The following is a 13,366-nucleotide window of genomic DNA, read 5'->3' on the forward strand; positions in this document are numbered from 1 at the left end:
CTCCCGACACGCAGTGCTGTCTTAAAAATGTGTCGCCCGAATAATAAGATGGATGTTTCAGGCATTTGCACTTTTTATTAAGCCCAGAGGAAGGCGCATAAATCCAGCTGCAGCCTGCACGCTGTAAACGTCCCCAATGTCTCTGGGTCACGCTGTGGCCTCATCCCCGTGTGCTCAGCCAGAGACCGGCCAATCACACTAGCAGCAAAGTCCCAGGTTTCACTAATCGATGCTTCCCCACCCCCCGCCTGCAGCGAGACGGCTGCGCTGGGGCCTTCGTTCCAACCGTGTGTCCTGCTCACTTTCCCCCACCTGCATCGTGCACTGGTCAGTTTAGGCCTCAAATATGTGTTTGTCAACACACCTCTCACTTGCTAGAAACAGCTAGGCAAGCAGTCCTATATAGACAAAAAGCAGTGTATTTAGACAGTACGCTCTGTATGAAGAATATCCATGTAAGGAATGGCCGTATAGTATATAAAGACGGAAGGAACAAGCGCACCAAAGCAAGAGCTGCATAATAAACACGGTGGTCATGGAAGAGCAGAGGGCAGAGGTCATGAGGTTGGCAGGCTTGACGTAGGAGAGGACGCCGGAAAAGCAGTTTCAGGATGGCGTTGCTCTCCTCCATGGGCTGGGGCTGGGTCTATGCTGACACACCGAGGCGGGTCAGAAGAGATGGAGGCGATCGGGGCGATCGGCCATCTAGGAGCCCTGAGGAATGGCGTTCCCTGGCAGAGTGTGAGCACAGAAGGCATAGCAGACGTCTGGTTCTTTCTCTCGTCCTGTCTGCCCTGTCCCATTGACCTCGTTCTTTCTCTGCGACACTTTTACGTGCCACCAACTGTGCTCAACCTTTTGACTTTTTTTTTTCTTTCTTTCTTTCTTGTTCTTTCTCTTTTTTTAATCGCTGTTGGTAAGCGGCTCATGGCTCCACACACGACGTTGTTTTCCCTCACCTTGGAAACGGGAGCATTTGGCTATCGTATCGGCTTCCAGATGGTACACTGTTCTATCTTCAAGGAAAAAAGTATTTAAATTAAGTAATAGATGCTATCCTCACTGGCAGTTATGTACAGTAATTCCTTTGATCTTTCTCCAATCAGCTTCGGTTAGAGCCATTATTAATTGAAAGGTTTCCTGAGCTTTTTGAATGGCAGGTGTCTGATTCTGTTTTGAGAATGCAACCCCACCCTACTGACAGGTTGTTAGGCAACTATGTTTATTTATATTTACAAATGAAAGAGTGGAAGTGAAGAGCGAATGAGAGACTGAGTGAGGGGGAAGTTGAAAGAAGGTGAGGGTGGGTGAGAAGGAGACAGTGAGAAGAGAGAATGTGGAAGAGAGCAAGTGTGTGTGGGGGGGAGGGAGGGAGAAAGCAGGTACTTGGCCATCTTGTCCAGGCCAAGAAAAGCATTTAATTGCTTTTTAGCTGTTTTTGTTTGTTTGTTTAGGGGTTTTTTTAGTTGGGGGGGTGCGTGCATGCATTGAACAATTTAAGTTTGATTAAAATATCCATTTCAAAAAGACTTGAAATTGAATTTGTTTGTTCATTGACAGGAATTGATTTGATTAGCAGTCTGTTTCTGTTTTACTGTTTCTGCTGCATGAATGTGTGATTTTGATGTGAATAATTTGTAGTTTTCATGGTGTGTGTGTGTGGTATGCAGGCACATGACTGTGGGCATGAGTTGTGCAGCACTGTGTGCGTGCTACTTACCATCTGTGCAGGCCAAGGTACCCCTCTATGCCATAGTCTCCCTCCCTATCCATCTCTCTCTCTCTCTCTCTCTCTCTCTCTCTCTCTCTCTCTCGCGCTCTCTCTCTCCAGTAACTCAGGCCCTGCCCTCATTAGTATTCATCCAGGACTCTTCAGCCACAGATCAACACAAAGCCTCCACAAAATACTTCTTTTTATGTTCCTGTGTTTTTCCACATGGCTCCGTTCTCTGGCTCTTCCCTGCCTCCACCTCCACACACCCTCTCAGCCTCAGGTGGGCTTAACCTCCTCCATGTTCCTCGTGGTGTGGGCCAGACCAGACGGCGGCATTTAGAAACATGGCAGTGGCACTCTGAGGAGCAACCATTCTAACCTGCCTGTTCACTCGCGTTCGTTTTACAGTGAGCCCTGGTGGAGGGACAGACAGGGAGAATAGCGTCCCCTTCTTTCAGTGGGGGCTAGGTCTTCTGCCAGTGCGTGTGTGAATATGAAGCACTTGAGAAGTCTAAATGTTGGAGCTTGGAAGGCTGGTTTTCCCCAAAGTCTCGTCTTGGATTTTAAATACTGTGTTCAATACAGAATCCTTGCTGAAGGCACAATTTAAGAATTTGGGCAACATCATTTTCTTGCTCTTGAACTCGGGACCAAATCAGGGACAGTAGAGTGGTGTTTTCAGAACCTAAAACTTTACAGCCCAATACAATTTACAATGTATTTTATAGAATATATAATCCTTTTTTATATATATTTCACAATATTTATTCATGTTGTGTATGACTTTACAGATGAGAACTGTTTGGAATGCTGTTGCCATGGTAAAGGGTGTACTCTTGTATTGTGAACATTTTGGCCCATGTGATTTTGACTTTAACTCCACAGTTAGTGAAGGGGCCCTGAGCAATAAAGTTTAGTATTTCGAACATGCAAAAAAAAAAAAAAAGAGGCTGACATTTTTAAACCTTCGGTGACGTCCGGGTCAGCCTGGCCGTCTTTAAACCCTGAATGGTCTGAATACAGTCCCTATTTGCCTGTATGAGAGGTGGGGGCAAGGGGCAGGCATAACCTCACCAAATTCCATTTAAAAAAATAGCCTGCAGTCATTGCTTGACCCATAGCCAAAGTCTCTCAGAGAGGACTCAGGAGGGAACATTCCTTTCCAGATAATTGGCTTTCTTTTTGGTCACTCTGTAATCCCTTCAGTCAGCTGCGTGATGTGAAAATCAACCGGGGCTTTTTTGGGGGCGAGGGGTTTGAGGGGGTCGGTCAGGAAACATGTTCATTGCCCTTGTTTTGTTGTTTTCCTTCGCGTTCCATGCCTAAATGCTACAGGTGGAGGGCGGTGGTGACACAGCGCGTGTGAAGCCTGTCCCCGCCGTCTTCACCGAAACGCAGACGGAAGACGGAGCGGAGCAAGTGGGACAGTTGCCTCCAGGTTGCATGGTGAAGGAAACCGGAGAAGGGCGTGTGCCAGTTGACCCTGACCTACCTAAATGCTACACAGGCGCTGTGGGTAACTCGGGTTTACTTCCCAACACCGTGGGCAACAAGCAGACAAATTCCAAACGGCTGTCGAATGAAGACGGTGTCCATAAGGCTTTGCAATGCCAATTGGCAAACCAGGAGAAAGAACAGGGTGCCAAAAATGAATAATTCTGTTGGATTTCCGATAATCTGAATAATATGGGTAATCTGTAGTAATAGAGTTATCCTGGACCAGTAATTAGGCAGATCCAGGAAAAAGACAGAATAAGAGGAGAAAGGAACTGTGCAATCTGTAGAGGCCTCTGACTTTTTGCTTTCCTAAAGCAAAATGGAACCAAGCCGAGAAGGCTGCCAGCGGCAGCTTTTGGTTCCTGTTCCTGTGAGGCTGGAAGTCCCAGAAAGAGAATGGAATGGAACGCGTCTCTCTGAACACGGATTAAAAACTGAAAAAAGCTGACAGAGAAACACGTCTGGTGGATTAAGAGTAAAAAAAAGCAGTCGGGGCGTGGCAGAGGTTTATGAGGGCTGTGTGGGGGTGTTCTAAGCACTTATGGCTCCTCACAGTACGCGCACACGGCTGGGACGTAGATGTTGCTTTTCCTGGCCTAAACCTAGCCTCAGTTTCAGGGGTCTCTCGCTGATTGCTCACTCCCAACTCCTCACACGTCCGCCCATACCAGTTGGTCAATGTTTTTCCGTCTGCTTCGGACATGCTGGGGTGGGGGAGGCTGGCACTGGGAGACGGTGCACCTGTTTGGACAGGTTGAAGCTGAACGTAGAATGCAAAGGTTGAAGGTTGAAGCTGAACGAGACGTTTGAAACCTGTTGCCCAGGATCTCTGTGCCGCGCCTTTTCTGAGTTGATTACAGAGAGAATGCAAGACTCCACGCAGCTTCCATACTGTGTTATGTGAAGACTGGTTAGCAGGTGCTACTTGGCTAAATTCTTAAGCTCTGATCTGGTGACTGTGACACTGCACAATATGGCAGGCCCTCTGGGCCTCTTTCATTTACACCAGAAAGGCCTTATACTCATCTCAGATCAGATATCAAATCAGTATAACAACTTTGTTTTGCAATATTTGTTTTTTGTGAGACTGATCTTTCTCCCTAGCATTTCCTTATTTCTGAGACGTTTTTGGGGAGAACCACGGCATGTGAGTGAACTACCTTTGTACACACATTGCTGGCAAGGAAATGAAATGGTTTGGGCCTCTGTTCTGTTCCAGGCATGTCACGCCACTTCATTTCCTTCTGTTCTTATATATGAATATATAATATATTAATATAAAATGTGTGTGTGTGTGTGTATTATTGTTTTGTCTAGGCATGGACTGTATTGGTAGCCAAATAAGTTGCTGAATTAAATTGGCCATTGAACATGTTTTTCATTCTGAGAGGTTTTTAGCAGTTAGTCTGCCTCCTTTCTTTCTAAGCGTAGCTCAGTTTCCTTTTTTTTTTTTCATGTGGTATTGCACCTTTAGCAGTCAGGCTAAATTTTGCAGCTTTGGTTCAGTGTAGGCTGTACTATACAAGCCTCTCTCATTTCCCTAAACTAGCATCCTTGCCACGGCACATGGGGTATGCATGAATATGCAAATCCACTGGTCCAAGAGAATTTAGCTCAGTGATGGCTCCGCCCATGGGACAACCCTGCCGAGGCTCGGTTGCCTGGCAGCAGCCATAGAGAGCGAGTGAGAGAGAGCGTGAGGGTGTGTGAGAGAGAGAGAGAGAGAGAGAGAGAGAGAGAGAGAGGGAGGGGCCAGAGTTTAGCAACTCTTGGCAGCTGCAGTTCTTGTGAATGTGTGTGTGTGTGAAAGAGCATGTGTTTGAATCAAATCTCCGAGTAGTGCATGAGTTGTAAGTGTGTGTGTGTGTGTGTTGCTGAGTCATACAGATTTCAGGATATTCAGAGGAAGGATTTTTCCCTTTTACCTTCCCGTTTTTTTCTGCTCTTTTTGTTGGCACACAAGGCTACAGGTCCACTCTGTTACTAACTGGACTGAAGTGTTTGGGTGAACTCCTTGTTGTGTGTGTGTGTGAGAGAGAGACTCTGGCCTGCTGTGGTGTCTAGTTTGAGTGGCTTGTGTTGTTGAGTACATTTAGTCACACTATACTGGCCTGTGCGGCGTGGACACGGACGGATCATGTGGATCCCAAATCTGTGATGCACACGGTAAGAACCCTGCGCTTATTAAGGCCTTGGAGCTCTGTGTGTGTGTGTGTGTGTGTGTGTGTGTGTGTGAGTGAGAGAGAGAGAGAGAGGGAGGATGTGTGTTTGCAACTGTTTCCTACAGCAAGATCGTAAAATGATCATTTGGTTCACACGTCTTCTCTCTTGCTTGCTCTTTCCGTCTCTGCCCAGTGGTAATGGGATTAATTGGAGAATTAGGGAAGGCTTGTTTTTAAAGATGTGATGCAGGGTCAGCCTGTTTATCCACATACTCCTATCTGTGTGGTGACTGGAGACAGGTTTGGCACAGATGACTGGGAAATGTTTACATTGTGCCTGTTTGCAAAGGGAAGTGTGTTTTTCCAAACTTTGAACCACGGTCCATGGGAAGACTATGTTTGTAGGGTGTGTGTGTGTGGTCAGGAACATGAGTTATTACTTTTTAACTTTATTCGTAGTCTGTATGCTCGTGTGAACACGCATTCGTTACTAAATGTCCTACCAATATTAATTACCGTTACTTTACCATCAAAAGCCCACTGTGGTCCTTTGTCTGCATTTCCTCAGAGAGTGACTCAAAGATCTTGTGGGAATTTCTAGAATAGTAGTACTCACCCCACACCCTCAAGATCCTGAGGCTATAGACTGCTGCGAAGATCCAGAGAATCATCGTGCTGTGTGTCACTTTCTGGATGTGTCACTCATTATCTCACTGTCCGTGTTAATCTGTTCAGATGGAAGGAAGACCATGGGGGAGGGGGTTCAGTTATCACACGTGTGTGTGTGTGTGTGTGTGTGTGTGTGTGTGCGCGCACACACACACACACAGCAAAGACATGCACACTGTCATCTGGACAACTTCTGTTTTCTAATGAACAGTGACTATACTCACTGTCTTTGTGAACGTAAGCAGTATATTGGATGTCATTGTAAGTCAGTGTAAATTGATACCCAAGTGGACAAACTGGTATGCTGTGGGGTTGTGGGTGGGTGTGTAGCAAAGAGAACCGAGGGGCAAATAATACCACAATTGCTATGAAATAACAAGAGCAGCTGGAGCAAAAATTTTAAATGACACCCCCCCCCCCCCCCCCCATGGGTGGTTCTTTATTCTTCTAGCGTATCCCGCTGTGTTCGGGTTTCTTTTAATAAACCCAGTTTTCACACTTGCCCTGTGCTCGCAACATATATCTCAGACAGCTTCCAAACAGCTCTGTTATAATTCTTAGTGTATTTAAAACACGCTCTCATATACGCGTTCACACATCCGAAATGTACTTTTGTGGATTACTATATTAGTGTAGAATCTCTTGTCCAGCTCATTTTGAAATATGTATGTGGCAGGACAGCGGAGGTACAGAAAACTGTGTCTGTTAAATGTGTCCTCAGAAACACTTTCAGAAACCCTTGGGCTTTCCTTTCTGCCTGTGGCGTATCCCTCAAAGGTCCTCGCTCACTAAAACGCAGGGGTTCGAGTTACTGCCAGCGTGCGTCGACGGCTCTGGACTTTACATGTGGCACAATGCAGCTTTGTGGTTAGGAATTCATAGAAAAGTAATCGCTCGCTACCTGCTCCCAGGAGGCACCGCAGAAAGAAGTGGAGCTGGCATTTGCGAAGTCAGTCAGCTACGGCTTGGCACTTGACAGCTTAGTGTTGCTAACCCTAAAGGTGGGGGGGGTTGCAAAATCTGAAGTTCTGTGGTACTGGTGAAGGATGACTCTCTCCTGTGCAGCAGTATCATAATTTTCTTTCTCTCTCGCTCACCTGGTTATGCTGAAGAGACACTTGCACACTCCTACACACAGAGAGAATCATTCTGATTTGCAGTGGGAGAAACAAAATAGAAGCCTGATATTTACATACATATTTAGCCATGCAGTACCACCCAGGCCTCAGAGTGGGTAGCCGGGAGTCAAACAGCAGAGGATGTTGCAGTTTTAGAAAACAAAAAATGGAAAAGCTGAAGCTGTACTGACTAAATCTGTAGACCATGTGCTTTAGTATGTGATGGAGCATTCTCCTCACATAGGAAGTGCAAAAGAACCTGCACACCAACAACTTGCCAAAACTGACAGTATATTGAAAAAGAGGCAGAAATGCTGGCAAATAATACCACACACTATCAAAATCAAAGGTGTTGAACTAAAAGCAAATGTTTTGGTCTCATTGGATCTTCAGCTCAGGTTCATTTACCCTTTCTACACAATTTGAGCACTTGCCCACAAGGGGAAGCAAATATATTTTAGTGCATTTATTTTGGGACAAATTGTTGTTTAGTGTGCATGAAGGGGTAAAGTGTGTGTGTGTGTGCGCGCGCGTGTGTGTGGTCTGCATAGACCAAATCAGTCCCTCCTTTCTGGTGGGTACCCTGTACCTGTACCCTAACCTTCTGGTTCAGAGAGGAGAGCTGGGGTAGGAGGCTTGGGGAAGATGCAGATGGAAGGAGGGAGAACTGCAGAAGAACTGTGACCATGATCCATTCTCCTCTTCTCTGGTGTTGCAGAGAAAGTTGGGGAGGGAGAGGACACACGGTGTCTTTCACTTTCCATCTCACTTTCACTCTCTTCCTCTTTCTCTCGCTGTCTTTAGCGCGCGCGCTCGCTCGCTCTCTCTTGCACACGCACACTCGTACTTGTCTGTCTCCCACACCTCTCCTCACATGCTCACTCTAACACCTGCTCCTAAGCTGTATAGCAGCATCAGTGTGGAATCACAATGCACTCGCTGTCCATACAGTGATTCCTTCCAGTAAAGAACAGGTGCAAGGTGTCGGATTCTGTTCGGAGTTGCCTAGCAGATGGTGGCGTTGGCTTTCCCAGAGATGATCCCTGATGTCAGAGAGCCTGCATTAAGGCCTACACACTGAAATAACGTGCAGATGATTCTCAGAATAAGAGTAGTTCTTTGAAGATGCATTGTGGAGGGGGATCCAGACACAGATTTCTGAGTCATGAGCACCACCATCTAATTGCCATTATGTACTAGTCACCCGCCCTTACGCAACCTGGATGAGGTCCCGCCACATTACATAAGGCCTGAAGAATCTGAGATTACCGTTAGGCATTCCAGAGCAATGTACTCACATCGGTCATGCACAGTAACCACCTGATGGTGTTTGTGGAGCGGTTTCGTTTTTGGGCTCCACTCCCACTGAGAACCTCATGCACAGCAAAAACTGAATCGTTATCTCACCAGTGTGCATTTTCTGTGGAGACCAGAGGGCCATTCTCCTGTGTTATGTAATATTCGGATACTGTTTGAGCTGTACCCTACCAGACATAGTGGTGAGAGTGGAAACCTTTATCTGAACTTCTTCCGAGTTTTATTAGACTTTTGCAGTGGATTTGAAATGAAGCGTTTTGCTCCTGGCCCACCCATGTAGCCGAACTCTGTCACAATGGCTATCCGCACTTTCGTCACCTCGTTACTTTCTCCCTCCCCTCTCACATCTTTCATTTTAATTGTCTTTTCTTTAGTCACTTATTCTGTCTCTCCCTGTTTGTCTGACTGACTGTCAGTCAGTCAACAAATGATGCATTAGTCTAGTCCCTGCCAGTGGAGGTTCTGTGTATGTTCTCTACGTAGCTGTTTCTGTAAAACAGAAAAAGCAGGACAGTCATGTGCCCCCCCCCCCCCCCCCCTTCACTAACTGGATACTACAAACTTGAGCAAAGCCTGATCGCAGCCTCTACCTAAAGCCAACGAGCCACAGTCTCATTCTGCTCTGTTGACATGTAGGTCCAGAGTGCATGTTTTGCTTCATCTTTTCCTGACTGGACGATGTATCATTAGGCCAAGTCACTGATGGTGTGACCAGCTTTAGATGTGGTCACCACTTCTGTCTTCCTTCAAAGATTAGTTGTGGTGATCACTGACCTCTCATATTTCATTGGTTTGCTTGGAGTGTCTGAAGACCCTTGTGTGAAGCTTTGAACGTCACTTAATTAAGCTTGCATTGGTCATTCCATGCTTAAATTCAAAACTTTTGAGACATTGCACTTGAAGGTAAAATTTAGTCAAGAGCTCTACTTTAAAATTGTTGTCCATTTTAATAGGCTTCACGGCATGAGGGGGCTGTGTGTGTGTGTGTGTGTGTGTGCACGCTCAGAGGAGGTGTTGAAGCTTCACGCTAGTGCTTTAGAGACCAGGAAAGAGCGAGGGTGCTCTGTGAAACACACCAGCTCTTCTGGGGCTGTTGATTACAGGCAGGTTTCCATCATACAGGAGTTTCAGTGCTGTGGCACAAACGCGGCACAAAAGGCCTCTTGGCTGTGAATTGTTATTTGCTTTGTGGCAGCACAGAAGGCCTGATGATAATTAACATATTAATGCCAAAATGAGGACGGCGCTCAAGGGCAGATTTGAAGAGCAGATGAGGAGTCTAAAAAAGGAATTTGGCACCCATAAAAAGAGTGACCTTGTATGTTAACTTTGACTGGTGAGGTATTAACTTGGAAATTGATGGTTTGAATCTCCAGAGGGTCGAAAATCTAGTTTTTACAGGGTGCACAGAAAGGTCACTGCTTTGCTCTGACCTGGGTACAGTTTCTTACAGCTGTACCAAAATGTTTGCTGTCTTCTTGGAGTGCTACCTCTCCTGCAGAGTTCAGCTCAGCCCCAAACGTAACAGCTGAATGACCTGTTCAAGGTCATCTGATGGCTGTAGTGAGTTGGCTCAGGTGTGCTGTGTTATGAGTGGTTCTCACATCTGTGGAGACCTCCAAGAGGAATGCTGACAACCACTGCCTTAGTCATTCCAAATTAAAATAGTCTTAAAGCCGCAAGTTGGCAAGTCTGTGACTAGGGCATGAAAGAAGAGGGCTTCCTATTACAAATCTTATGAAACCTTATCCGTCTAAATAAGAAATCTTACCATATCTTTAATCCAGGCAATAACATTCTGATTTGTTCCTCATAATTATGCAAGATTCTTCAGTCTAGTTCTATGTTTGCACATTTAATTGAAATGATATTAACCCATTGTTATACAGTGTCTGTTTCTTCAGGCATTTGTGTAACTAAGAATGTTTTTGTGTACTCTGGGCATGCCTCAGGTTTTTTTCATGATCCAGTCAGGTCTGCGCACAATCTTTTGTATCGTTGAACGTACGTACGTGTGTGTAGCATGTCCCTACTGTCACCTGACTGACTGAGTGTTGAATACCTGCATGTTGGCCTGTGTGAGTTGTCCCACATACAGCCTGTATTGCGTTGCTTTTAACTCTCTTGACGCACCCACCTGAGCACACCTGGCACTTTCTTGGCAAGGATCCACAGCTAATAGAGCAGCTTGGAGCTGTACTACCTGCTGTATCAAGCCCATGGTTCTAACCGATACTGGATGAATTAAGGTTACGGACACTGATTTGCATTTCTCTAAAACGAACAGTGTTCCAGCCGTACCAGGACACAACTGCGCCTTTACTAAGCGATCATGGTAAGCACGTGTGCTATTTCTGTGTGTAAGCACTAGTAGTGCTGCCGGTGGAGGAAGCAAAGTGAAACGCGGTGAAGCGCAGTGAGCTACTTGAAATGCTTGTGCTGATACTATTCCTCTCAGACATTGTGTTCCTGTTTTATATTTCATGACTGTAAATAAGTTTAATGACTGTGGATACGTTTGCATAAATGTCTAAAATGAAACACGGAGTATAATACCCACAGTAGAAAAGCATTTTGATATTCATGATCTACATATTATTTATTGTATTTGGGTTGTGCCTCAAGGGGCAATTTTTGGCCTTATGTAACTTGCAAAATAACACTTAGTTTCAGTAGAATTATCCACAATATAAGAACGTTTAATTAACGCAGCGCTCTCACATGCGCACGCACACACACGCAGGTAATCTTCATGCGTTCATGCGCACCGTCTCAGTAAGTCTCTCCTTTTGTACAAAAGAGCCTGCTTGTCTTTGGCTTTTTTCATCTTTTATTATGGCAGCAAAAAAACAGAGTGTAGAAATGTTTGGGCAGACAGCTGATATCTGAATAAATACAGACTTGTCACGAGGCATGTATGCAATGCAGGAAACATCACATTTGCTCTCTATCATTTCTAAACGTGTATTGTGAGCTTCGGGAACAGTGGGGGTTTAATGCCAGCTTGCCGCCGTCTGATAGTTGCCGTGTGAAATTTCACTGTGGTGTGATTTTAGGATGGTGTTTTCTGCACTGCGTGTGCTGCAGCCTAAACTGGACCAGATCGGTTGAGACGGCGATTATTTGACCATTCAGGGCAAGTTGGGGAGGGAGAGAGATATCAGCGTTATCAGAGAGATCACGCACATGGCATAGCCTTGGGTCCTGATGTTATGAGCTAACTACAGGGATTTAGATGGCAGCATGCAAAAATAGACTGAGAGGTCAGCGCATAGGCAGAAATGCAGATGAGGAAATACTCCGTTCACGGATACAGTGTGCGTAATTAGTGTGTCTGAGTAGATACTGTTAAATGATGTGTGTATTGGGAAGTGAGAGTGTGACGTTCTGGCCCTGTTCTCGTGGCTGCCTGGCTGTCTCCACACATCCACTAGAAAGCTTCAAGGCTTGTGGAGAATAGTCTTGTTGCATACAAGCTTGTCCTTCATCGCTTCCTCTCTCTCTCTCTCTCTCTCTCTCTTTCTCTCACTCTCTTGCTCCTTGCTCTACTCACTCATCCTCCATTTGCCTTCTACCCTTCAGCTATGTGTGGGCAGACAGCTCTAAATTCGCACTCGCACACCAGGGTTAGTGCCTCTGTGTAGTGTTGCTCGTCATGACAGTTGGCCGCGGAACCGGTTTTCTAAAACTGAGAAGTTTTGAATCCTCTGAGATATGGATATGAGGAGAGAAGTGCCGACACACACACACACACACACACACACACACACACACACACTGGAGAGGGGAGGATGGTGGTTTTAGTGGACTATACAGGGGAAGAATAAGAAGCTTTCCAATATGCTGATTACTGAACTGGTGAACGGTGATGCCGTGGGTCACTCTGCCTCGTGTAAAGGGTTCCCCACCCTCAGTGTTTCAGACTCCTTGTATACAGGGCCGTTCTTACAAAGATCCTGCTGATCCCCCTACCTCCTTGTTTTCTTCTCTGGGCCTCACACCACCACCGCTTCAGCCGGGGGAGGAGCCGGTCGGGCGCGACATGGCCGCGTCTGGGCAGGAGCTGATGGGCACCCCACTGGTCGAGGATGAGGAGGCTCGGGAGTCAGACCGGGACAGCGCAGTGGGGAGTGCTGCAGGCTCCGAGCTGTCCGATGGCGGAAGAGGAGGAGAAAAAGAGGAAGGACTCCGCCTCCTCTTACCAGGAGACAAGTTAGTCATAATAGCTAAATTAAGTTTTACTGAGGGGCTAGAGGCTTAAACAGCTTGTTGATGGTGTGTGATGTCTGTGGCGTTGGTTTAGCGTCTGGTCCTGGAAAACTGTCGCAGCTGAAAACCGACAAGTAACCAAAACCCAACCGTCCCGATTGTCCCCTTTCCAGGGCTGGAGAGTGCAGCATCAACCCTTCAGTGACCTCTGACCTCTCGACACGCTCATCTGCCTCACTGAACGAAGAGCAGTTCGAGGACTACGGAGAGGGGGAAGACAAGGACTACAATCCCAGCAGCCCTGGCGATGAGGCGCACGGCAATGCATTCTCAGACCTCAGTTCCTCTGTGTCTTCCAGGTGTGTGTGCGAATGCGTATTTATATGCGTGTGCGTGTGTCTACGTATATACCTGCACGTTTGGCTTTGGGTATGCTTTTGTTTAGAATGTCGTGTACATCTTTTTGGTAACGTGTTTGTGTGCACGCGCACGCCATGTCGTAACAGCATATGACATTAAGTCACGTTAAGCAAGTCATTATGTCCGCTCTGATGCTGTAGATTCTTTGTGCCTGTAAACCAGCAGCTGGGTCCCGTAGTCATTCCTTGGCCCTGGAACACGGGCAGAAAGTAAGACACTGAGGTCGTATGTGAGCAGCGTTCATCATCCACCAGGAAGAA

General features: G+C 46.4%; 1 protein-coding gene across 5 annotated transcripts in view; it reads left to right on the forward strand.

Moving 5' to 3' along the window:
* Nucleotides 1-13,366, forward strand: part of rab11fip4b (RAB11 family interacting protein 4 (class II) b) — a 39,328-nt gene that overhangs the window by 10,167 nt on the left and 15,795 nt on the right. For 2 of the 5 annotated variants that reach the window (XM_027012350.3, XM_081710639.1), the window contains exons 1-3: nt 4,970-5,377; nt 12,493-12,689; nt 12,860-13,045. In XM_027012350.3, the coding sequence (XP_026868151.2) occupies nt 5,369-5,377; nt 12,493-12,689; nt 12,860-13,045 (392 nt within the window). In that variant the 5' untranslated portion in view covers nt 4,970-5,368. Of the gene's footprint in view, nt 1-4,963; nt 5,378-10,644; nt 10,813-12,492; nt 12,690-12,859; nt 13,046-13,366 lie in introns of those variants that run through there. The other 3 variants (XM_081710640.1, XM_081710637.1, XM_081710638.1) reach the window with 3 other exon arrangements.

Source organism: Electrophorus electricus, chromosome 3 (genome assembly GCF_041902795.1).
Source record: "Electrophorus electricus isolate QZ-2024a chromosome 3, ASM4190279v1, whole genome shotgun sequence".
In the NCBI taxonomy this organism is placed as follows: domain Eukaryota; kingdom Metazoa; phylum Chordata; class Actinopteri; order Gymnotiformes; family Gymnotidae; genus Electrophorus; species Electrophorus electricus.